This window comes from Pongo pygmaeus, chromosome 9 (genome assembly GCF_028885625.2).
Source record: "Pongo pygmaeus isolate AG05252 chromosome 9, NHGRI_mPonPyg2-v2.0_pri, whole genome shotgun sequence".
Taxonomy (NCBI): Eukaryota; Metazoa; Chordata; class Mammalia; order Primates; family Hominidae; genus Pongo; species Pongo pygmaeus.
Window position 1 is genome coordinate 3,874,901 of NC_072382.2, and position 26,852 is coordinate 3,901,752.

The 26,852-nt window shown below is 51.4% G+C and overlaps 1 protein-coding gene across 1 annotated transcript in view; it reads left to right on the forward strand.

Annotated features, from left to right (window-relative positions):
- SHANK2 (SH3 and multiple ankyrin repeat domains 2) overlaps nucleotides 1–26,852 on the forward strand; it is a 669,064-nt gene that overhangs the window by 117,955 nt on the left and 524,257 nt on the right. Inside the window, exons 7-8 of the mRNA XM_063670714.1 lie at nucleotides 11,463–11,614; nucleotides 14,043–14,210. Coding sequence (XP_063526784.1) covers nucleotides 11,463–11,614; nucleotides 14,043–14,210 — 320 coding nt within the window. The remainder of the gene's footprint in view (nucleotides 1–11,462; nucleotides 11,615–14,042; nucleotides 14,211–26,852) is intronic.

Genomic DNA, 26,852 nt, shown 5'->3' on the forward strand with positions numbered 1-26,852 from the left:
GTTTACTCCTGGAGTTGTACCCAACAGTGATCCTAAAGTCAGAGCTTACACAAGGGTTTACACCTGGAATTGTACCCAACAGTGATCCTAAAGTCAGAGCTTACACAAGGGTTTACACCTGGAGTTGTACCCAACAGTGATCCGAAAGTCAGAGCTTACATGAGGGTTCATGCCTGGAGTTGTACCCAACAGTGATCCTAAAGTCCAGAGCTTACATGAGGTTTCACACTTGGAGTCGTACCCAATAGTGATCCTCAAGTACAGAGCTTACATGAGGGTTTACACTTGGTGTTGTACCCAAGAGTGATCCTAAAGTCCAGAGCTTACACGAGGGTTCACGCTTGGTATTGTACCCAACAGTGATCCTAAAGTCCAGAGCTTACATAAGGGTTCATGCTTGGTGTTGCACCCAATAGTGATCCTAAAGTCAGAGCTTACACGAGGGTTTACGCCTGGAGTTGTACCCGACAGTGATCCTCAAGTCTGGAGCTTACATGAGGGTTTATGCTTGGTGTTGTACATTCTGTCAGTTATGCCAGATGTCCTGTATCTACTGTCACAGTATCATAAAGATCAGCTTCACTGCCCGAGAGCTCCTCTGTGCCGCTCTTCATCCCTGAGCGCCTGGCAGCTGCTGACCCTTTTTTTTTTTCTTTTTTTCTTTTTTTAGACTGAGTCTCTCTCTGTCACCCAGGCTGGAGTGCAGTGGCGCGATCTTGGCTCACTGCAACCTCCGCCTCCCGAGTTCAAGTGATTCTCCTGCCTCAGCCTCCCGGTAGCTGGGATTACAGACTTGCGCCACCACGCCCAACTAAGTAGAGGTGGGGTTTCACCATGTTGGCCAGGCTGGGCTCAAACTCCTGACCTCAGGTGATCCACCCACCTTGGCCTCCCAAAGTGCTGGGATTACAGGCGTGAGCCACCGCACTCAGCCTTGCTGACCCTTTCACTGTCTCTGTAGTTTGGCCTTTTCCAGAATGTTCTAGAGCTGGAATCTTATAATCACACAGTGTGTTTCAGACCAGCTTCTTTCACATGGCAGCATGTGCGGAAGGTGCCTCCGGGCCTTTTCACAGCTTGGAAGCGTGTTTCCTTTTGGCGCTGGATAATGTTCCATTTTCCAACATACCCTGGTTTGCTTATCCACTCACCTCCTAAAGGACATCTGGACTGCTTCTAGTTTTTGGCAATTGTGGGTCAAGCTGCCATAAACATTTGTGTGCGGGTTTTTGTACAGATCAGACTAACAGCGATCATACACAGTGGCATTTTTTTGTAAGGCCAAAAACATTATTTATGGCAAATAAAAAGGGAAAAGGGGTAACTAAGGAAGAAAGTTCTGAAACCGAAGGCCAAGTGCAGACCCACAGGTCGGCTGCAGACAGCGCAGATGGCCCTGGTCTCACACCACCCCACTCCCCAGCTTCTGCGCCTGCCACCAGTGTCTCAAGAATTCTCACTTGTTTTTCCAAATCAGGAGAGAAACCAGCAGCGGTGCTGATGGAGGGGCAGGGAAGTGGGGACACAGGGTGACAGGGGAAAAGAGAAAAGTGAACCAGGGTGGGTGCTCTCAGAAACAAAGGAAGCTGTGGGTAATTCCAGCACAATGGCTTATAGCAACCCTCAGGCACACACAGAACGAGTATCAGGGGAGAGAAGCTAAACACAAGCTCCAGCGAGAGGCCAGAGCCCAGTGTTGCCAGGGAAGACACCACCTTCACTTTGCTTCTGTCAAGGCAGACTGGGAGGGACGGATATGCATCCTCCTGACTGAAATGCAGACACTACCTGGCCACACGGATGATATCGCTGTTGGAGACACTGGGCTTCGGAGGTGCAGGACTGGGGGGCCCTGTGTTGGGACTGCAGAGGCGATCCTTCCAATGCCCAGCTCAGTGCCAGGCCGTGGAGAGCCCCCAGAGAGGAGACGTTAACCCCTACTTCTCTGCAGCCGACTGTGTGAAGACCAGATTAATGAAGCTCTCTCACCTTCCACCCTCTTGTCTCCTAAATTGAATGATAACACCTACGGTGGTTCCGGGAAAATGTGAGCGTTAGATGAGCGTCGTGGTGCTATTAGTCCGTTTTCACATTGCTGTAAAGAAATACCTGAGGCTGGGTAGTTTTTAAAGAAAAGAGGTTTAATTGGCTCTAGGTTCTGCAGGCTGTACAATAAGCTGGTGGCTTCTGCTTCTGGGGAGGCCTCAGGGAGCTTTTACTCATAGCAGAAGGCAAAGGAAGAGCAGGTGCATTGCATGGCAAAAGCAGGGGAGAGAGAGAGAGAGAGATAGAGGAGCAGGTGCATCGTATGGCAAAAGCAGGAGAGAGAGGAAGAGAGGGGAAGAGAGTGAGAGAGGGAGGGGGGGGAGAGAGAGAGAGAGAGATGGAGAGAGAGAGAGAGAGGTGCCACACACTTTTAAACAATTGGATCTTGCAAGAATTCACTCACGATTGTCAGGACAGCACCAAGGAGGGGGATGGTGCTAAACCATTCATGACAAATCCACCCCCATGATCCAGTCACCTCCTACCAGGCCCCACCTCCAACCCTGGAGATTACATTTCCACACGAGATTGGGCAGGACACCCATCCAAACCATATCAGTGGTTAAGCATATGGGGTATGCGTCACCTTTAATAGAGTTTCCAGAATGTTCCTGTCATCAGCATCAACTACGGCAGCTCAGTCAATGTTGTTTTCTCCTAGTTTTGGATGCAGAGGGAGAAACACAGAGTTGGCTTTGGCGGGCTGCCTCCAGGAAACAGGCAAGGTGACCAGTGTGTCCGGTTTTCCTGGGACTGCCCTGGTTTTAGCATAAAATGCCTCATATCCTGGGAAGCCTGTTGGTCAGGGAGACTGGCACTGTCACCCACCCTACCAGTAATAAGGGCACTTAAAGAGTAATAGCTGCAGTCTATTGGTGACCTGCTGTGCTCCAGCAGCACACAGGGCCTTGCCAGGCCTCAGCTCTGTAATCAAGGGGGGTCCCCTGCAGGCACCACTGTCCTGGGAGGAATCTGAAGCTCTGAGAGCCCAGCTGGGTGGCCGCTAGGGCTGATGTCTGTTGAACCCTTACCCCCTAGGTGATAGTATTAGGAGGGTGGGGCCTTCAGCAGGTGATGGGCTCCTGGAGGCTGAGCCTTCGTGAGTGGGATTAGTGCCCTTACAAAAGAGGGCCGAGAGAACTCCCTCACCCCTTCCACCTTGTGAGGTGAGGCCATAGCAAGAAGGTGCCCTCTGTGAACCAGGTAGACACACGCCAAATCTGCCAGCACCTTGATCTTGGACTTCCGGCCTCCAAAACCGTGAGCAATTCGTGTCTGTCACTTCTAAGCCACCTAGCCTCTGGGATCTTGTTACCACAGCCCAGTCTAGGCCAGTCGCTGAGTCATCAGGGAGGGCAGAGGCAGAGCCTGGGCTCTGCTTGCCCTCGGGGGTCCCTACTCTCAACTCCTGGGGGAAAAGGCAGTGGGACGAACAGAGGTCTCTTGGCATGAGCCGGCCTGGCTGGACGTGGATGACCTAGGCAGGCCCAGGTCGGGGACAAGCTGTTCACATTCCCACTTTCCTCCTGGTTGTCGGCAGCAGCCTGGGCATGTTCCCATCCCATATTTTAGCCTCTCCACAGTGAGTCTGGTGACTTCTCAAAGCCACCCAGAGGGCAGCAGAGTCTGTGCCTAGAGTTGAAAGCAGGCTTTTTGCTAAGCTCAGGAAATGCCGCCATGCTCAGTCCCGGGCACTGCAGACCTGGGCCCTGCGTCCCTGTTTTGGGGCTGGACATGGGGTCAGAGCGGAGGGAAGCAGCCCTCTGGCCTGAGATAATTAAATCCCAGTGGAACGACCTGTCAATGGAAACAAAACAGCCTGTGTGATTGCAGGCGACCATCTGGTACCTGTTCTAAATGTAAATTTTATTAAGTAACGATGATGAAAGTAGTGTTAAAAAAAATAAATAAATAAAGACGTCCCCCAGCAGAGTCTCAGGCCTCGTCTCCTGCTTTGGTTGGAACCTCTGAGATGAGACCAGTTGTGTTTCCAAGCCCCGAACAGGAAGCGAACCTGGCAATTTGAACAAAACTTAGGTTGACCCTTTTATCTTGCACTGTTGTCTCCAAATTTGAGAGAAGCCTCAGGCACCACAAAAGAGGTCTGGTTAATAAAGCTAGAAATGCCTTTTGACTCTTGTAGTATCTGGATGAGAAGTCAAAAAGAGATGGTTCCTTTATGGAGCCAGATTCTGCAGAGCACCTGTGATATGTCTGGACCTCACTGATGAGATCCAGTTACTGAATCTGTTTCTAGGGCCGGGGTGTACTCATTGCATACCAGGCTGAGCTCCTCCAGTTCGGCCGCCCCCAGCCCTGGCTCCCGCTTCTTGCTGCTGTAGCTGTGTCACGGGGAGCCCCTTCCCAGCTCCCGCACCACCCAGTTAGGAGGCCTCAAGGACATTCTGGGACCTGGTGCACTGAGCACCTTCAGAACATCGTCCTGAAGAGCAGAAGGGGCTTATTTGATGCATGCAGTGACTGATGGTTCATGCTCTGCAGTCTCACTTTGGCCCCTGAATGAATCACCCAGTGCGATTCCCCAGAACTAACGGCACCCGGGAATGTGAGGCAATTCAAGAGAATATGGTTCTGGAACCTTGTAAACCTCCGTCTGCAGAGGGTGAGAGGTGCAGAAATTACCCAGTGCCAGTGAAGGAGCTGGAAGACTTCGAGTAAATAACTCCCTTTGCTACCGGTGAATATATCTGGGTGCCTTTGGTTTGTTCGGTACAGTTCCTCATAAAAAGAGACCTGTTTTTAAGGGTCCAATTATTTCAAATACAGTGTCTCATTCTTTCAGGGTTTTTCTTACGTACACCCTGCCATGTTCCGAAAGGGAATACAGGTGGCTCTTAGATGGAGCGAGGTGCCGTGCTTCAGTAAGGAAAATGCGGCAGAGGGAGTGGCGTGGGTGGGGGTGACACGGGGGCAGGGGCCAGTGTCCGCAGGAGCCTGTCTTGGGGTCAGGGACAGAGCCCAGTTTTAGGTCAACAGAAAAACCAGGCAGAAGGCACAGAGTTTTCCCCTATGCATTTTCACTTCCAGCTCCCCTGTTATTGACAGCATGCACTGCTTTAGGGCATTTGTTACAATAACTGAAGTCCATAGTTTGCATGAGGGTCCGTTCTTGGTGCTGCTCATGTTGTGGGTTTGGACAGATGCATCTTGTCCTGTACCCACCATTACAGAATCACACAGCAAAGCTTCCTTGCCCTAAAACTCCTCTGTGCTCCACCCATCCATCCCTCCCTTGCCCTCTAACCCCTCACAACCACTGATCTTTTCTTTTTCTTCATTTTTTTTTGGAGACAGAGTCTTGCTGTGTCACCCAGGCTGGAGTGCAGTGGCGTGATCTCAGCTCACTGCAACCTCCGCCTCCCAGGTTCAAGCAATTATCCTGCCTCAGCCTCCTGAGTAGCTGGGACTACAGGCATGTACCACCATGCCCGAATAATTTTTGTATTTTTAGTAGAGACGGGGTTTCACCGTGTTAACCAGGATGGTCTCGATCTCCTGACTTCATGATATGCCCGCCTTGGCCTCCCAATATGCTGGGATTACAGGTGTGAACCACCGTGCCCAGCCAATCACTGGCTCTGTAGTTTTGCCTTTTCTAGAATGTCATCGAGTTGGAATCACACAGCATGCAGCCTTTTCAGATTGGCTTCATTCATTTGGCAATATGCATTTAAGCTTCCTTTGTATTGTGTTGTGGCTTGACAGCTTGTCTCTCTTTAGTGTTGAACAACATCTCGCTATCTGCATGTGCAACGGATAATTTATCCACTCAGCTACTGAAGGACCTCTGGATTATTTGCCGTTTTTGGCAATGATGAATAAAGCTGCTGTAAACACTAACATTCAGATTTCCTTGTGGACGTAAGTTTTCAGCTAATTCAGGGAGACACCTAGGAGCTGGGTTGCTGGATTGTGGAGTAAGTGCATATTTAGTTTTGTGTCAACTCGCCAAACTGTCTTCCAAAGTGACTGTGCCATTTTGCACTCCTACTGGCAATGATGAGAGTTCCTGTTGCTCCACATCCTCACCAGCATTCGATGTTGTCAGTGTTCTAGATTTTCATCATTCTGACAATTGTGTTGAGGTATCTTTTCTTTAATTTTTAAATTTTTTTTATTTTGAGACAGGGTCTTACTCTGTCTCCCAGGCTGGAGTGCAGTGGTGTGATCATGGTTCACTGCAAACCACCTTCTGGGTTCAAGTGATCCTCCTGCTTCAGCCTCCTGAGTAGCTGGGACTACATGTGTATGCCACTATGCCTGGCAAATTTTTAAATTTTTAGTAGAGGCGAGGCCTCATGTTACCCAGGCAGGTCTTGAACTCCTGAGCTCAAATGATCCTCCTGCCTTGGAGGATCAAAGTGCTGCAATTGCAGACATGAGCCACTGAACACAGCCTCTAACTATAGTTTTAATTCACAGTTCCGTAATGACATATGGTGTGGAGCATCTTCTCATGTGTGTGTTTGCCATCTGAATATCTTCTGTTGTGAGGTATCCATTTAAATATTTTGTCCCCTTTTTAATTGGGTGGTTTGCTTTCTTGTTGAGTTTTAAGCGTTCTCTGTATATTTTGGCTACAAGTACTTTATATGCTTTTCACAAACATTTTCTGCCTCTCTGAGCAGCAGCATTTTTTACATTAAATCTGTTAACCCGCACAATAGCCAGGAGGCATTTTTAAACAAACTTTTCATTTTAGAACAGTTCTAGATTTACAGAATAAGTGCAAAGATAGTACACAGAGTTTCCATATATCCTATACCCAGCTTCCCCCCTTATCAGCATCTTACTCCGGTATCCTTCTGAGTGGAAGTCGTATGGTATGCTTCTCACAGTTAGAGAACCAATATTGATGCATGATTATTAACCGAAGTCCACACCTTTTTCTTCTCTCATAAGCATTTACCTGCTGGTCCTTTCCTGTCCCCAGGCCCCACCCGGCTTCCCACAAGGCATTCCCTCGTCCGACTCCCTGGGCACCTCTGGGCGGTGACCGTTTCCCAGGCTCTCCCTGTTGGTGATGACCTGGACAGTTTCAGAGGAGGACTGGTCAGGTGCTTGTAGGGTGCCCCTTATTGGGATCCATCTGGTGTTTTCACGATTAGGGGCTGTGGGTGTGAGGAGGAAGAGCACAGAGCCTTTCTCATCGCCTGCTGCTGAGGGCCTATCCTGTTGGTGTGGCTCATCGTGGGCGATGCTGCCCCCATCTCCTGGCTGAGCTCGTGTCCATCAGGTTTCCCCACGGAGAGATGCTCCCGTTTTTCCATTTCCCACACTACGCTCTCAGAAGGAAGCCACTGTGCACATCCCACGCATAAGGGGATTGGGGTGGGGGGTGGTGCGGGCTACGCGTCACCCCCTGAGGACAGAGAAGTGATGCGAATTGCTCGGAGTTTGTCTGCATTGAAAGATTGGCCCCTTCCTCCTATTCACTTGTGAATCCCTTGCTTATTTCTATCAGTGTGGCTATGCTCACTTTCTGGTTGACTTATAACCCAGCTTTATTTATTCTGTTCCTTTTGCCTTTGGTCTTACAGACTCCACTCATGTCTGGAGCTACCGAGGTCAGCAGTTCGTTCCCCATCCCTTTCAGTGAGGTTGATTCCTACACCTGTGATACGTCTGTGGTCTTCTCTCACATCATTGTTTCCTTCTGAGCATCCCCAGCCTCTTGAACTGTCATCTTCTAAAAAACCTGCTGGAGGCCACCCAGCCCTTCAGGGAAAGAGCTGGGTTTTGTTGACACCAGTCACTTCCCCTCATAGGAAGAATCGCTTGCCCAGTCGTTTGATTTTTGCAGCCCATTGATCTTGGACACTAGGATGCACCTAGGAGCACACACACGGGTGTGCACACATGCACACAGAGGCATGCACACACAGAGGCATGCACATACACAAGCATGTACATATACAGGCATGCACACAGGCATGTACACATACACACAGGCGTGCATACACAGGCATGTACACACAGGCACGCACACACAGGCACACACAGGCACACACACAGGCACACACAGACATGCACACACAGGCAGGCATGCACACGCACACACAGGCATACACACAGCCATGCACACACAGGCACTGGCGTACACATGCTCCAGCCTGCACTGCCCTGTGCCTGCTGGGTAGCAGCAGCTGTCTTAAACACTTACACTCCTCCTGCCTCCTGACCCCACCCCACCCCCATTGCTGTGCCACCTCCCAGTGTCAGGACAAACAGCCGTGGCTAGTGTCCTCCTGCTGTGCTTCCAGGAGCCCCCACTTCTCACCCTTTCGAAGCACATCCTGCTCATCCCTAGAGCCAACAGGCTACTGGGCAGCTTCTAGTTGGAGGGTCTGCATGTCTCTGAGGTTATCTCAAAATATTACAGGTGTTTGTACTCCCATCCGTTGTTCACGTTGAGGGAGACTGGGGCCACTCTGAGGTTATGCTTGTTGAGGTTCCAGTCTACTTTTAAAACTAAAGAAATTTCAAAATGCAAAACCTGAGGAATAGTCTTAAGAATCATGGTGCCAGATAACTGTGCGGTTCCCAAGCTCATCAGGGGAGTGATAGTGCAGTCACTGGGTGCGCAGCCCGGGCAGCGCTGTTATATCTGTCACTGGTTTATAGCTGATCAACCAGCATCTTCTCGGGAGTGATTCCATCAGTCCCAAATGTGGAACCTCAGCAGATGTGCTCTTGGCAAATGTGGCAGCTAAGCCAGGATGGGAAGAGGGGGTCTCCTGACCTCCCCAGGGTGGGTCCTGGCCAGAGGTGAACATGCAAGTCTGGAACATCACTTGAGGAGGGATTCCGGAACCCTTGAGAAGGCTGCCACTTGTCATTGGATGGCCCTGGAAGTCACCAAAGGACCAGAGCTCCCCATCCTGCACGTGAGACACAGCCATGAACAGAGTAGGATCATTTTCTCCACCGGTGCCTTTACGCAGCTACCTTTAACTGCCCGGCACTGACCAACAGGATGTGGCTTGGCTGCAGGCATCTGTAATTCTGAGTCAAAAGTAAGGATTCAAGCCTCTGTTCTGATTTTACCGCTTGCCACTAGCTCTCTCTGAGACAGCATTCTCATTTATAAAATGGAACAGCTGAGGTTGTCAGCTATGAAAATTACATGTTAATTTAAAATATCTTTTAAAAAGTCTGCTTTGGACATGTGGGAACAGTCAAATGGGAAAGAAAATCCTGTTTTGAAGGCTAACCTTGCCCCGAATGAGAGTCACACACTCATTAAGTTGCTGTAAGATTTCAATGTTCAGCATCCATAATGGTGGCTCCTGACAGCCCCAGTCTTTTCGTGCCCTTTGAGGATCAGTCACTTCCCTGACTGTCCACTCTCCCTTGGTGGGCTTTTCGCTCCAAGGAATAAACTCCTCAGATGCCCTTGGACACTCGTGCTTCAGCCTGGATGCCACCGGGGAAGAGGCAGAGGAAGAGGGGCTGACTGTTCCTCTCTCTAGCAGGCAGGGGTCACCCCTTGAGTTTGTTTTTCTCTGGCGTCTGCCCCATTTCCACCTCTCTGTGCACATGTGGAACTCTGTCCATGTTCCAACTGGTCTCAATCCCCACACCCCTTGCTGAGCCTTCCTTGCCTTGTAGCTGTTTTCTGTGCAAGAAACATCCCCCACTGCCACTGAAGTCCCTTAGTCCCAGAAAATTTCTATTTTTCTTTAAAACTTCTGCATCAGGAGGGTATACAACAGAGTCATGTGCAAACGGCATTCGTTCATGAGAGCATCGTTCCTAGTTGGGAAAGACAGGAAGACTGCTTTTCACATGGAGACAGGATGAATGAAGATGCTGGCATGTCTATGCACGGCATCCTAGATGGGGAAGACAGGAAGCCTGCTTTTCACATGGACACAGGATGAATGAAGATGCTGGCATGTCTACGCATGGCACACTCCTGACATGGAGGGGTTAAGCCTGTGCATCTCACCATGAAGTGCCAAGCTGCAGAATGGTTCCTAGGGTGAATGTTAAAAGTCCTCAGGAGGGTACCCATTTATGGATAAGTAAACATCAGAATTAAAAATAGATGGGAATAGTCAGTGCACACTCGCGAGGCAGGTGCCCTTTCTGGGATGGAGGGTGATGGGATGGGGTGAGGGGTCAGCAAGACACGCACCCCATGGAAGGCATCCGAAGTCTTCTATCACTGGAATGTGCTTCGAGACCGAGTGAATATTCACTGTTGGTGTTTCTGGGTCATGGGAACTTGTGTGTTTTCCTGGTACTCTGTGCACTTTTCTGGAACGTTAAGAGCCTCTCAAATGAGGAACTCTCAAAAGAGGAACTCAAAATAGTTCCTCTTGCTTAGCAGTGGCCTTGGTGGGCATATTAGAAAGATGAAGAGTGGACGGAAAGATTTGTTGTAATAGATACTGACGTCCTTAGCCGCGCTCAGCTGCAGACTGGCCCAGGGTCATCTGCACGGGACCCTTGTCCCTACAAAGGCAGACAGCATCCTTCTGTCTGCTGGGCCCCTGCCCTGCCTTCTGGGTCATCCTGCGCCGCATTAATGAAGGAAGGTTTCCACTTACCCAGATCGGGAGCTCCAGGGGGCACGGACTTCATGTCTCATTTGTGTTTGTGCCCCTGTAGCCCATGGCTGGCATCTCCCAAGATGCCCGTAAATGTGACATTGAATGAGGAAAGGTGGGTGTCTGCCTTTCCCATCTCTAATGAGGACTTTAGTCCGTCACTCCTTCTGTACGGGAAGCACCCAGATGGTACCACAGGATTCTGTGTACTTGGAGGGAAGGGCAGTGGGGCAGCCTCTTGGACTGTGGCCCACACAGCAGTCCTGTTGAATCCCTGCCTCTGCCACTGCTGTGATGTATGCGTGGGCCTGCGTGTCACTGCATCGCACGGGGGTGCCTACTCCTGTGATGTGCGCGTGTCACTGCATTGCACGGGGGTGCCTACTCCTGTGATGTGCGCGTGTCACTGCATCGCACGGGGGTGCCTACTCCTGTGACGTGCACGTGGGCCTGCGTGTCACTGCATCGCACGGGGGTGCCTGCTCCTGTGATGTGCGCGTGTCACTGCATCGCACGGGGGTGCCTGCTCCTGTGATGTGCGCGTGTCACTGCATCGCACGGGGGTGCCTGCTCCTGTGATGTGCGCGTGTCACTGCATCGCACGGGGGTGCCTGCTCCTGTGATGTGCGTGTGGCCCTGCGTGTCACTGTATTGCATGGGGGTACCTGAGCCTCGCTGCCCGCCAGGACTCTTGGGGTTCGCAGGTGGTGGGAGCTGTGAACACCCTGGAGGTGGAGGAGGGGAGTCAGTTCTTTCAGCTTAGTTTTGGGCATCTGAATATAGCTGTGTGAGCAGTGTGACAAATGTTGGTTCTAAAGCGTGTGTGTTTGGGTTCCTCAGAGACCCCCCTGACCTTAGCCGCCCAGCTGGACGACTCTGTGGAGGTCATCAAAGCTCTCAGAAATGGCGGAGCTCACCTGGACTTCCGTGCCAAAGATGGGATGACAGCCCTGCACAAAGCTGCCCGAGCGAGGAACCAGGTTGCCCTGAAGGTAAACCCGGGCCCATCTTACGTGGGTGCCACCCCCTGCTCTGATTCCGCGCAGCTGCCCCATCCTATCCCCACAGTGCCCATCCTAGGGGGTCCGTGTACAGTGTTCCGGCCCACCCTAGGAATCCGTGCACAGTGTTCCGGCCCACCCTAAGGGGTCCGTGCACAGTGTTCCGGCCCACCCTAGGGGGTCCGTGCACAGTGTTCCGGCCCACCCTAGGGGGTCCGTGCACAGTGTTCCGGCCCACCCTAGGGGGTCCGTGCACAGTGTTCCGGCCCACCCTAGGGGGTCCGTGCACAGTGTTCCGGCCCACCCTAGGGGGTCCGTGCACAGTGTTCCGGCCCACCCTAGGGGGTCCGTGCACAGTGTTCCGGCCCACCCTAGGGGGTCCGTGCACAGTGTTCCGGCCCACCCTAGGGGGTCCGTGCACAGTGTTCCGGCCCACCCTAGGGGGTCCGTGCACAGTGTTCCGGCCCACCCTAGGGGGTCCGTGCACAGTGTTCCGGCCCACCCTAGGGGGTCCGTGCACAGTGTTCCGGCCCACCCTAGGGGGTCCGTGCACAGTGTTCCGGCCCACCCTAGGGGGTCTGTGCACAGTGTTCCGACCGGAGCTTGGAAGTGAAGCCAGGTTTCAGGTTTTCCTGTTCTCTCTCCTGGGTGTCGATGCTTTCAGAATTTATGGTTCCCGAGAAGTCATCTTTCACCTTCTATTCAGTCAAGGGACTTGTCTTTTCAACCCGTAAGGCCAGTGGTGAACCCCAACCCCATCCACAGGAAGACTCACTCATGATCATGAGAGCAGCACCGAGGGGGCGGCGTTAAGCCATGACTGAGAATCCGCCCCCATGACCCATCACCTCTCACTAGGCCCCACCCCCAGCATTGGGGGTTACAATTCGAATTGAGATTTGGGAGGGGACACAGAGCCACATGGTAGATACCCCCAGCACCCTGTGGCGGGTCCAGGGGAGCCTGCCCTGTTGTGGGTTCCACGCCTCACCTTCCCCTGCTGCTGTCTTACTGCTCCGTGCCCCTGCCTCACACTGCAGCCACGGCGCCTCTGGACAGGGTGGTACATGCCAGGCATTCTCCACCAGAGCCCACACCAGCAGGGATGGGACGTGCTGCTGCAGGTCGACCCCCAAGATGGGGACCTCGCTCTTGCTAAAGTCTCAGGACTTTCACTTCATTTCAGCTGCACCCCTTCTGTTGGTGTGTGAGTCTGTTCCTGCGTTGCAATAAAGAAATGTGAGATCAGAGTAATTTATAAGAAGAGGTTTCATTGGCTCGTGATTCTGCCGGCTGTACAGGAAGCAGAGCAGCTTCTGCTTCCGGGGAGGCCTCAGGAAGCTTCTAATCATGGTGGAAGGTGAAGCGGGAGCAGGCAGTTCCCATGACCGGAGTGGCAGGAAGACAGAGAGGGAGGAGATGCCACACTTTTAAACAGTAGCTCTCATGAGCACTCACTCACTATCACGAAAGCAGCGCTGAGTGGGTGGTGTTAAGCCATTCCTGAGAATCCACCCCCATGACCCATCACCTCCCGCCAGGCCCCACCTCCAGCACTGGGGGTTACAATTTGAATTGAAATTTGGGTGGGGACGCAGAGCCACACCGTCCCCATTGGCTTCCTCGGAAATCAGGAGCGTTCTTGAAGATGTGGTGCTTGCTAGGTTCGCCACCCTCAGCATGCGGAATGAGGTGGTTTTCCACTGGGCATGTAGGTTAAACCGTGCACCTTTTCTCTCTCCCGCAAATGTTGCCGTCATTGTATTGCTGCCCGTGCCACACCACTGGCACAAAATGTTGACCAGGCCAAGGAAGGGTCTGAGTGCTGCAGGTCTCCTCGTCTCCCAAATGTCAGCCTGCCCTGCATTTCTGGGCACTGTTTGCTATTTCAGAACTAGAAATGTTGCTGTCTAAAGTTATATCTGCCCTCCCCCGCCTTTTTTTTTTTTTTTTTTTTGAGACTGAGCTTTTCTCTTGTTGCCCAGGCTGGAGTGCAATGGTGCAATCTCGGCTCATTGCAACCTCTACCTCCCAGGTTCAAGCAATTCTCCTGTCTCAGCCTCCCAAGTAGCTGGGATTACAGACACCTGCCACCACGCTGGCTATTTTTTTTTTTTTTTTTGTATTTTTCGTAGAGACAGGGTTTTGCCATGTTGGCCAGGCTGGTCTTGAACTCCTGACCTCAGGTGATCCACCTGCCTCAGCCTCCCAAAGTGCTGGGATCATAGGCGTCAGCCACCACACCCGGCCAGGTTATACCCGTCTTAATTCTGGGGAGCCCAGGAGAAGCACTGGGTACTCAGGGTGTGGGTTGCCTTGACCTGGGGGAGGGTGGTCCTGGTGCTGCTTTCTGGATCGCCTCACTCTGCAAAAGGGGTCAAAAGACCAATAACGACGGCTTTCGATTTCTTTTTCCTAGACCCTTTTAGAGCTTGGTGCATCCCCAGATTATAAAGACAGTTACGGCCTCACCCCGCTATATCACACGGCCATCGTCGGAGGTGATCCCTACTGCTGTGAGCTTCTCCTGCACGAACACGCCACTGTGTGCTGCAAAGATGAGAACGGCTGGCACGAGATCCACCAGGTACGTGGGCCCGCTTCTCCACTCTGTTGTACCCACGAACTGACCTCCCCTTCTCCTCCGATCCCGCAGATAAGCAGGGTGGCCCAAAGGTTAGATCCTGCCTTCACGTATTTTGTTTGGCCTGCCCAGAGTTCCTGAAAATATGTGAATTAAAAATTATTTTAAAATGTGAACGTCAGTATTTGAAAACAGACACATTTGCATAGAAATAGACATTTCTGACTTCCCTGGAGAAACTGGAAGATGAGGCAAGGCTGCTGAGTTTCTGCACAGCAGGAGTGCCCTGCAGTTATGGGGTGGATGCCGCCTTCCCAGGAGCCCTGCCCTCTCCAAGTTCCCACCGTCCTGACAGGGCAGGATACCAGAAAGCACCGGTGTTTTCTGAGCACAGGTGAACCCCAGGAAGGCCTGATTTGCACGCACGAGGGGCGTGTTTATCAGGCCCAATCTTGCAACAGTTGGGTTAGGAGGTAGGTCAGCCTGGTCTTGGCAAGAAACAGACTTCACCTGCTGTCTCCAGTGAAAAGTCTTTACCTGATCAGGTAGAGGTGTGGATGGGGTTAAAGGCTGAGGACCCCGTAGAAGAGCAGTCTTGGGGAGCCATCAGCACCTGTGAGCTAATGGGCAGGGAGGGGAGATGGTGCTCCCGGGGGCAGGAGAGCCGGGGCTGAGGAGGGAGCCTGCAGGCCCATGTCAGGGAGGACTCAGGGAAGGAACACTTGCCTCTCTTCTCTTGGCTGAGCCCTGCCAGAGTTGGAGGACAGTGAGGGAGTGCTGTGGTGCAGGCTGGAGGCCAGGGTCTCCAGGCAGAGGGGTAAGGTGGGTCTGGGAGAGCTGATAGCACCTGTCTACCCAGGAGGTCAAGAGGAGGCTCTGGAACAGCAAGGGGAGTTCAAGGACACAGGGCCCTGAGCCGGTTTCTTGCTTGGTCCTCTACACAGTGACTGCCATGGTTTCTCTGGCTACCTGTGTGTTCTCCTCTGCCATCGCCACCTTACACACCTGTAAGGGAGGTTATGCACTCTGCCCACTGTGGTCAGAGTGGGCAGCGGGGCTGCCAGCAGGCCCCACCCTCCCTGGGCTTTCTTGTGCTAGGTCAGTTCTGGTTCATTGTCGGCCCTGCAGCCTGGAGAAGCCCCTGTTCCTCCTGAGGGGTGAGTAGGGATCTGTGGGGCTGCTCAGGGCAGCCCCCGGCCACACCCAAGCCCTCTGGCAGGGACCAGTAATGACCCGTCTGTGGAAGTCCTCTTCCATGCACCCGCGTGAGATTTCTTGTCATTCTTGTGCTTTTCTTTATGAAAAAGGAAAATAATTTTCCCCTGTGATCATTAATTTTATGTGTCAACTTGGCTAGTCTGTAGCTCCTAGATATTTGATCAAACAATATTGTAGATGTTGCTGAGAAGGTGTTTTTTAAGATGGGATTAACATTTAAATCAGTGGACTTTGAGTTAAGCCAATGACCTTCCATAATGTGGGTGGGCCCCATCCAATGAGTTGAAGGCCTTAAGAGAAAAAAGACTGAGATCCCAAGAAAGAAGGAATTCTGCCAGAAAAAGACTCCAGATTCCCGCTGAACTCTGCCCTGGGTCTCCAGCCTGCCCTGCAGATTTCAGACTTACAGCCTCCGTGATTGCATGAGCCAACTCTAAAATATTTCTATCTTTAATTTTATGTGTCTATTTTAAACTTTAAACTTTTAAAAATTCTCTGCGTGCATATACATATATAACATATAAATGTATATATGTACACAGACACACACACACACACACACACACACACAGGTTCTGTTTCTCTGGAGAACCCTGGCTGATATACCCTGAATGTAGAAGCAACAGGAGATAAACACACACACACACACGTTCTGTGTCTCTGGAGAACCCTGGCGATATATCCTGGATGTAGAAGCCGCAGATGAATTCTTGCAGAGCACTGGAGGTTTTTGGGTTGGGGGAGCTGCTTCCCTGCCTCAGTCTCCTGCCCTGCCCTCGCTTTGTCTCTGGTGGAAACTCACCAATGTTTCTGTCCTTGCTCCCTCTTCCTTCCTCCCCCTGACCTCTTCTCCCTTTGTCAACCAACAGTTCCAGCCTCAGACGGCCCTGCCATCCCTCGGCTGTGTTTTAGGCTGGCCCTTCTGAGCCTCTCCACAGCATCTGACCCTGGCCATGCTCATTCCCCTGGCCCCCTCCTCATTTGTGTCTGAGCTGTTTCGGGGGGCCCCAAGAGGTCTCCTGGCCTGATCACGCTCGCCTCTTCACACCCGACCCACTTCCAGGCATTCCGGCTGCACCACAGACCCCACCCACTGCTAGTGCTCATTCAGCCGCAAACGTCGTCTACTGGGTGTGAGCCCCAGCCACATGTCTCGGTGTCGTGAACACACAGCCTGCAGCAGTGAACAGAAATGCCTGATGCAAGCCCCTGGTGTTCCCGTAGGGGGAAACCAGACATGAGACAGAAAGACGAACATAAATTGCACACACACACGTACATACAGGTCCCGTATGTGTGTGGACATGCTTCTGAGCAGGCCTGACAGTGTTCCGTGTTTCTGGGCACTGGGGCCTCTTGGGCTAACACTGGGGCCTCTTGGGCTAACGCAGTGGCCATGCAGATACTCACACCCTAAGACACAACCCCGTTTGTCCGCCCCTCTTGTCTCCTTGCTGTGCTTGGCTGTCATCTCTGTGCTGGTGTTTTCGAGGCCAAGCCCATCTGCGTGGCTTGAGTTTCGGCTCCTGTTGAGGATGTGGAAGAGGCAGCTCCCGAAGGAGAATCTCAGCTGTGTTGGGAGCTCTCCCAAGCTTCCAAGGTGACCTGCTTGGAAAAGGGCAGTTCCTGGGACTGCCAAAGCACTAACGAGCTTGGTTTTTAAAACTCACTAGGCTGATTTGAGGTCAAGGTCAAGTTCAGGATGAGGGGCGGCCCCTGGTGGGGTGGTGCAGTCACCCACAAGGTCAAGTTCAGGATGAGGAGAGGCCCCTGGTGGGGTGGTGCAGTCACTCACAAGGTCAAGTTCAGGATGAGGGGAGGCCCCTGGTGGGGTGGTGCAGTCACTCACAAGGTCAAGTTCAGGACGAGGGGCAGCCCCTGGTGGGGTGGTGCAGTCATCCACAAGGTCAAGTTCAGGATGAGGGGAGGCCCCTGGTGGGGTGGTGCAGTCACCCACAAGGTCAAGTTCAGGACGAGGGGCAGCCCCTGGTGGGGTGGTGCGGTCACCCACGGGACATTTCTACCAGCAGACATGGCTGGGCGAGGGGCAGGAGTCGTGGAACCCTGAACACCCACGTCCTTCTCGAGTCTCAGAGGGTCTCTGCCTAACAGCTGCCGGTCCCAGGGGACAAGGCTGAGTTGTGAGTCTCCAAGAGACATGGACGTTGGAGATGTCCCTCCCACCTGGCCAAATGGAGGATGAGTTATGTGTCTTGTTCTCAGTCAACTCAAAGTCGGTGATTCACGTGAACAGAACTATCATTTGATGTCGCTGGATGACACCATAGAAACCACTCAATGTTGTTTGTGTGTTCGGGGGTGATGGGTTCTCCAGAGAAACAGAACCAATAGGGTGTGCACATGCGTGCGTGCGTGCGTGTGTGTGTGTGTACAGATACAGAATTTTTTAAAATAGTATTTTGAAGAATTGGCTCATGCAGTCGTGGAGCTGCAAGTCCAAAATCTGCAGGGCAGGCTGGAGACCCAGGAAGAGTTGATGCCGCTGCATGGATCCTGTTTGTCTCTGGCAGAATATCTTCCTCCTCAGGGGACCTCAGTCTTTTTTCTCTTGAGGCCTCCAACTGATTGGATGGGGCCCACCCACATTATGGAGAATCATCGACTTAGTCTACTGGTTTTGAAAGCAGTCACTGACTTCGTGAAGACAGGAGTGCCCCCGGAAGAGGAATGTTTAAAATCAGGTTTCCTTTAGTGAATGAGCCCTCCAGGCACAGGACAGAGGCGTCTCTTTGTAAAAATAGTCAAATGCGGCCAGGTGCGGTGGCTCACGCCTGTAATCCCAGCACTTTGGGAGGCTGAGGCAGGTGGATCACCTGAGGCCAGGAGTTCGAGACCAGCCTGGCCAACATGGTGAAACCCTGTCTCTACTAAAAATACAAAAATTAGCCAAGTGTGGTGGTACATGCCCGTAATTCCAGCTACTCGAGCGGCTGAGGCATGAAAACCACTTGAACCCAGCAGGCAGAGGTTGTAGCGAGCCGATATCGTGCCACTGCACTTCAGCCTGGACAATAAGAGCAAAACTCCAAAAAAAAACAAAAAAAAAAACCCAGCTAAATGTGTATGGGACCCGAAGCTCGCTTGTTCTCTGTGAGAATGCCTGCTTGAATTTGTGTTTTTCAGACATGTCCTCCCTCTAGACATCACAGTGCTCTGGTTGCATTGCTGTTTTCCTGTTGAGCTCTGAAGGTGTGATCGCAGGCTAAAACCTCCTTAAATGTGGAGTAGTTCACAGAGCCCCGAATCCAGCCGCCAGCCCTTTTGCCAGAATAGCCCCTGTGTCTCAACTTTGGGGATTCCTGGAGCTCCATCCTTTCCCCTCCCACACCCCTCCTTGTTTCCTTTTTCCAGGCAAATGTCTCCGGGCCCATCTCTCCAGCCAGCCCTGGGATGGAGGTGACGGTAGAGGCTGGCGGGAGCCCTGGCCATCAGTCACTCACTGCAGCTCTCAGCTGTGACTCCTGGCCTGCAAGGGGCCAGGTTCCGTCCCTGAGGCCCTGCGCTTGCATTCAGAGCCTGGCTGTCCCAGCGCCACCCGGCCATCTGGGTCCCGGGGCCTGAGCTTGTGCAGCTGCACTGGTACCTTGGAGGCTTGAGCTCTGGGGCGGTGCACCTGCTCCCACCTCAGCTTGGAAAATGTGGAGCAGGGTTTGGAAAGCCAGCCAGGTGTGTTCACTGCCCTCTGGTGGTCTCCTGCCTGTTCAGGAAAGGCCCGGAAAGCCATTTCCTCCCCTGCTGAAGAATCTCAGTGATAATGTGAAGCAGCTTTGCCTTTGCGAGCCTCGTCTCGTTCGTCTGCAAGGTCCTTGTGCCTATCAGATGATAAGGGATGGAGGAGATAAGGGATGGGTGCAGGTGCCCTGCACGGGCCTGCAGGAGCAGTGGACAGTGCCGCCTGCCTCCCAGATCATCCTCATCAGCGCTCACATTTACCCTGCCAAGGGGCCTGGTAAATGCCACACTGCGGGTCTCAAGTCCATCTCTAGCAGAATCTCATCCTTCTCAGGGGACCTCAGTCTTAAGGCATTCAACTGATTGGATGGGGCCCACTCAACATTATGGAGAATCATCTGCTTAACTCCAAGTTTACTGATATGTATATTATTATATATAATTATATATATTTATATTTATTATATATTATATAATTATATATTACATAATAAATTATATATAATATATAAATATATAATATGTATTATAAATAATTATATATTATAAATAATATATATTATAAATAATATATATTATAAATGATATATATTATAAATATATATTATATAACATATAACATATATAACATATATATTATATAACATACTATATATTATATAACATTATATAACATATACTATATATTATATAACATATAACATACTATATATTATATAACATATTATATAACATACTATATATTATATAACATATATAACATACTATATATTATATAACATATTATATAACATACTATATATTATATAACATATAATATAACATACTATATATTATATAACATATATAACATATACTATTATATAACATATATAACATATATAACATATATATAACATATTATATAACATATATAACATATATAATATAACATATATAACATTGTATATTATATAACATATATAACATATAACATATTATATAACATATAACATATTATATAACATATAACATATATATTATATAACAACATATTATATATAACATATATAACATACATTATATAACATTTTATATAACATATATAATATAACATATATAACATATTATATATTATATAAGATATATAACATATTATATATTATATAACATATATAACATATATTATATATTATATATATATATTTGAGATGGAGTCTTGCTCTGTTGCCCAGGCTGGGGTGAAGGGCAATCTTGGCTCATTGCAACCTCCGCCTCCCAGGTTCAAGCAATTCTCTTGCCTCAGCCTCCCAAGTACCTGGGATTACAGGCGTGTGCCACCACGCCCAGCTAATTTTGTATTTTTAGTAGAGACGGGGTTTCAACAAGTTGGCCAGGCTTGTCTTGAACTCCTGACCTCCCAAAGTGCGGAGATTACAGGAGTGAGCCGCCATGCCTACCCCAAAGTCTACTGATTTTGAGAGCTGTCACTGACATCATTAAGACCGGAGTGCTCCTGGAAGAGGAACACTTAATTTCAGATTTCCTTTAATGAACGAACCCTTCCAGGCACATGACAGAGGCCTTTCTTTGTAAAAATGGTCAAATGTGTATAGGACCCGTAGCAATTTGGGGGCATTCATTGTCCTGAGCTGCAATTGCACTATGATTCTATATCCTCAGAGCTGGTTACTTCTCATTGCTGTTTCTCATATGAGTTCACAGGCCCAGAGAGGGCAGGTAACTTGCCCAAGGCCACGGAGCAAGCAGTTGGCTGAGCTGGATTCACTCCCGGCCTGTCTCATACCAGAAACCTGGTTCTCTATGCTGTCTGTAGGGTTCTCACATCCAAACCACTCACAGCACGTTTGTGGCAGAAGAAATTACAGGGGCAGGTGGGTTTTCCTGGACCTCACTGGGCCGTGCCTGGCTCTGCCCTCTCGGGAGAAGCACCTCCGAGCTCTCAGGCTGATGGGCTTTGCATTTAAAGTCTGTGTCTCTGTTCTAGCACCTGGAGAATGGACAGCCCTGTCCCAGGGTTCTGGGTGTTCATCGTGTGGGAGAGCCTGCGCGGCCACAGCCAGGCCTGCTCACAGGTGCTGCAGGTGCACTCCAGGGTTTCCCAGGCCGCTGCTTTCCCATCGTTGTCTCAGGCCAGGTGCATGCGACCTAAGGGCGCATTTCAGGTCCACCCTCCACTTCACACAGCGGGGATATGCCCCGTCCCCACAGGCTGATGTTAGAAGAGCCTAAGGACGCATTTCAGATCCACCCTCCACTTCACACAGTGGGGATATGCCCCGTCCCCACAGGCTGATGTTAGAAGAGCCCCTTTTGAGCTCAGGCTGTCTGCAAATTGTCTTAAAAGTTGTTGTTCGGGCCAGGCACGGTGGCTCACGCCTGTAATCCCAGCACTTAGGGAGGCCAAGGTGGGTGGATCACGAGGTCAGGAGATTGAGACCATCCTGGCTAACACAGTGAAACCCCGTCTCTACTAAAAATACAAAAAAAATTAGCCGGGCGTGGTGGCGGGCGCCTGTAGACCCAGCTACTTGGGAGGCTGAGGCAGGAGAATGGCATGAACCCGGGAGGCAGAGCTTGCAGTGAGCCGAGATCGCGCCACTGCACTCCAGCCTGGGAGACAGAGCAAGACTCCATCTCAAAAAAAAAAAAAAAAAAAGTTGTTATTCAAATTACCTTTTTTTTTTTTTTTTTTTTGATTACCAGAAGATTACCCATGCATCGTGGAAATCTTGGAAAATACAAAGAAGTATAAAGAAGCAAGTTAAGAGACACCCCAATGCATTCCTACAACCCAAGGACATCAGGGGTCAGATTTAGGGGTATTCATTCTGTATTTTTAATTGCTAAAGACTTTTACATCCACCGTGCAACTTCACAGCACGCTGGCCCTGGCCGCAGGGGGTGTGGTCCTGGAGAGGATGCCGCTTGGCGAGGGATCCAGACCCTGCGTTTCCACGTGCTGAACCCCGGTGCCTGCCTTGGGGCGGACCCTGGCTCCCTCCTTCCCTCTCTGAGTTTGACTCAGTATCTTTGGGATGAGCAAATCTCCTCATGCTGTCTGTTGGCCATATTCTGGCCTAGGTGTTATGCAGCTTGTGGTTGCAAACCCACCTTATCGCTCGCTGGCTTACCTGAGCAAGCGCCCCACCCTCTCTGAGTTTGCGTGCTAATCTCTCAGGTTGGCTGAGTAATAGTTTGTAGAGCTCTGGAGACAGCCAATGACAGAATTCACGTGAGGCACTTTCTGCAGTGCCCGGCATAGACCAGGTGCTCAATAAATGTCCCCATCATTATTGTCATCATCTGTCCCCCCATCATCATCCTCATTGTCATCGTTCTCATCATGATGTGGCCGCGTCTGATGTCATCATTAGAAGTAAATAATACATTAGGCTGGGCACAGGGGCTCACACTATAGTCCCAGCAGTTTGGGAGGCTGAGGCAGGCAGATCACTTGAGCCTAGGAGTTCAAAACCAGCCCAGCCAACATGGCAAAACTTGTCTCTACCAAAAATACAAAAATTAGGGCATGGTGGCACATCTCTGTAATCCCAGCTACTTGGGAGGCCGAGGTGGGAGGATCCCCTGAGCCTGGAGGTGGAGGCTGCAGTGAGCTGAGATTGTGCCACTGTACTCCAGCCTGGGCAACCAGAATGAGAACCTGTTTCAGACGGGGGAAAAAAAAAATCCATTGTATTCAGAGAGTGCCGACCACACCTGCTCCCAGCCCCGCATTTGATTTTGCTCCCGTTGTGTGATGGGTGTGGCATTAGTCTCAATGTTGTTACTGGCTGCTGTTTGTTATTTATCGTGTTTAAATGAAGAGTGTCAGCCTTAAAGAAATAGTTTCGGGCCACAGCGACTTCTCCTCTCCTCCTGCTCCAGGCTGCCCCCTGCCTATCCCTGGCCGGACGCCCTCAGCTCTTGAGCCTCTCTGGGCCCCATGGCGAGGGGACAGGCTCCTGATCCTCCCAGCCCTTTGGGAGGTTCTCTGCTGGAGCCCCACGTTATGTCGTTCTGGGTCCAAGCTTTCTGGTTACCGTCCTGCCAGGGTGGGACTGTGTACAGCCTGGCGTGAGCTGCATGATCGAGATGGGAGTCAATGCTTGACTGAGAAGTTAGCATTTAGAATGGGATGGAGCCATATGGGGTGTGGTCTGCCTTCAGATTGAGGTTTTTCTAGTGTACTGTGGTACCCACCATGTCCAGGTGCTGAGGTGATCACTGTCCATCTAGGTATTGAGGTGATTGCTCTGTCCAGGCCCCAAGATGACCATTGCCTAGGCACTGAGATGACCACTGTTCAGGCACCGCAGTGACCACGGTGTCCAAGCCTGGGCTTGGTCACAGAAAGTACAATGCCAGGTAGCACAGGAAGGGCCAACGTGAACAGCGGCCAGGTGGAGAGCCCAGGAGCTCCACAGTGCCAGCCAGGAGCGGCTCATTCTGGCCAGGGGACGTGGGGGCAGTGTTGGAGCCAGGCTGTGATGCTGGCAGGTGATCCTCAGATCTGGGCAGGTGGCGGCATTTACTGGCCCCGGGGAGGCGTTGTGAACAGGGTTCTGGCCCTTGGTGCTGGCATGTGCTTGGCAGCCTTTGAACTGGGACCGAGCCTCACTGTGGGACGTGGGTGCTGGCAGGTACTGCACCTTTCCAGATGAGCACCTCCAGGGTATGAGAGTCTGGGGTCCCTGCCAGGTGGCAGGACCGGAGCGTGGGAGCCCCTCCCCATGTCACTCTGGACCCAGGGCTCGGGGTCTGCCCCTGGGCATGAGCAGCCCAGCCTCTGTGGCCCCCGTGTCTGGAGCCGCAGCATTGAGCTGTGCTTTCAGGGGATCTGCTCTGAATTGACCTGGGAGGTCAATTTCGTATTCTGAGCCCCTCTGGCCTGGCAAGGTTCTGTTTGGAGAAGGAAGAGAGGCATCCTCTCTCTGTGAGCCTCCAGAGGAAATGAGGACCCTTGAGTACCCGTCTTCCCAGTCAGCCCTGACTTCAGGGACGTGCAGGGAGCAGAGGAGAGGGGATGGGTGAAGGCCCCAAGACCAGCACCCCACCCTCTGCACTTTGGCAGGTCCTCTATCCTGCCCTCCTGACATAGGTGACATCTTTAAGAGACCTCATCTTTCCAAAAATCACGTTATGAGAGCGATGGGCTCCTTGGGGAAGGTGGGCAAGGGCCGCAGCTTTATGTGGGAATGCCAGTCATCTCTCCTTTTGGAATTATAGCGTGACGTCTTTTGTCTGTGATCATTTCAGGTTGAACAGCACACATTAGTAGACCCAAAGTGATTGTGTTCGCTGCATAGGGCTGCCACTGCAAAGTTCCTCAAACAATAGACATTCATTATCTCACTGTTCTGGAGGCTGGAGTCCCAAACGAAGGCAGCACAGGGCTGGTTCCTCCTGAGTCCTCTCTCCTTGGCTTGCAGACACCGCCTTTTCCCTGCATCCTCACAGGGTCATCCCTCTGTGTGTCTGTGTCCCCAGCTCCTCTTCTTATAAGGATACCAGCCAGGCCAGATGGGATTAGGGGCCCCCTAATGGCCTCATTTTAACTTAATCACCTCTCGAAAGACCCTCTTCACATACAGCCCCATGTGGAGGTACTGGGGGTGGGGACTCCAATGCATGAATGCTGTAGGGGTGCAATTCAGCCTGCAACATCAACAAAACCGAACTAGCCACTTTCTGGTTTGCATCACAGCCCGTCCACTGCCCGTGTTCCTGCGTTCATTCAGGTGCGTTGGCCTCCTCGAGTGCTGGGCCAGTAGGAAGACCACAGCCAGCCTTTGAAAACTGTGGTATGCGGGGCCACAGAGCAGCCAGTGGCTCAGGCCATGCGAGGGGGGTTTGCCTGTGTTTGGACAAGACGTTGTTTCTCTACTGATGGGCAGCCCGCTTCCTGACCCAGTGAGAGCTGAAATGATGTGACTCTTTGTTGTGTGGGCTGTGGTGTCTCCACCTCATGTTACAAGGCATATGCTTTGGGAGAAATGCCTAAGTGTGGTTGGGAACAATTTTGTTTGGGGCACAGAGCCAAGCAGAAGTGATAGGGGGTTCGTCTCAGCCGACCTGTGCTGCTCCCCTGCAGTGCAGTGACCCCGCTGCTCTGGTTGCTGTGCTGGGCATTGCACAACCCCAGGTGGCGCCGTTCCTCTTGCCATAGTTTTAGGTCCTGTAGATGTATCACCAGTGTCCAGCAGGTGGCATTAAAGGGCTTGAAGGAAGGAGCACCCTTTTTTCTAATTCACACCAAGTCTTGTGGTTGCACAGGGGCAGGTGGGACGCTAGGCATCGCTGGGGCAAACAGAGTCTCGAGGGAAGCCATCTCCAGGTGCCCCTGCCCAGGCCTTAGGAGGAGATTCAGAGGCAGCAGACATGGGTGGAGCCTCCCACACATGCATTTTCCAAAAAGCACCTCAGGAGAGTGGGTACGGGGTGCAGGTGTCAAGGGCAGTGTTTTGCCTTTCATCCCATTACTCTCCACCCTCCTATCACCCTCTCAGCTGTCTCTCAACAGCCAGAGACCAGACACCCTTTTCAAAGTAAGAAAAGGGGGTTAGTGTTGCTTCTCTTGGGGGAGGATGAATTTATTCCTTTAACACTTTGGTAGCTTTCAGTATCTTTGTGTCAGGCGAGTTCGTTCTTTATTTCCTTCTTTCCTTCCTTCCCCACTTCCCTCCCCTCCCCTTCCCTTCCCTCCCGTTCCCTTCCCTTCCCTCCTCTTCCCTCCCCTCCCCTCCTCTCCCCTCCCCTCCTCTCCCCTCCCCTCCTCTCCCCTCCCCTCCTCTCCCCTCCCCTCCTCTCCTGTCCCCTCCCCTCCCCTCCTCTCCCCTCCCTTTCCGTTTCCCTTTCCCTTTCTCTTTCTTTCTCTTTCTTTCTCTTTCTCTCTCTCTCTCTCCTCTCTCTTTCTTTCTCTCTCTCTTCTCTCTTTTTCTCTCTCTCTCTTTCTTTCTTTTCATGGAGTCTCACTCTGTCACCCAGACTGGAGTGCAGTGGTGTAATCTCGGCTCACTGCAAGCTTCACCTCCCAGGTTCACTCCATTCTCCCACCTCAGCTTCCCTACTAGCTGGGACTACAGGGGCACGCCACCACGCCCGGCTAATTTTTTGTATTTTTAGTAGAGACAGGGCTTCACGGTGTTAGCCAGGATGGTCTCTATCTCCTGACCTCGTGATCCGCCTGCCTCGGCCCCCCAAAGTGCTGGGATTACAGGTGTGAGCCACCGCACCTGGCCTATTAACTTTCTTTTTAAAATTGTAAATGACTATTTCCATTTCCAGCTTATAGAAGAGTTGCAAGAATAGTACAAGGAACTCCCATATGCCCTCCACAGGGAGAGCACATTTGAGTGGTGATGGTGTCCCAGTAACGTCCCTGATAGAAGAGGATCCAGTCTGGGACCCTGCCTGGAGCCTTTCCATCTGGGAGACTTCCTCGGGCTTCCCTTAATTCCCATGGTTGTGACTGTTTTGAAGATTTTGGGGTGGTCATTTTGTTGGGTTTGCTCGGTGTTTGCTTGTGACGGGATCCAGCATATGCATTTGGCAGGAATGCCTTAGAAAGGCTGCCGTGCTGTCAGCATCACGTCCTCATGGGGACCATTCACCTGGTACTCATCGTGGAGGTCACACCGACCACCTGGTCAGGTGGGGTCTGCTGGATTTCTCTTCTTTTGATGCAGGGCAGATGAGCCCAAAAATGGGGGCTTAGCCCAAGAGGGCTCTTGG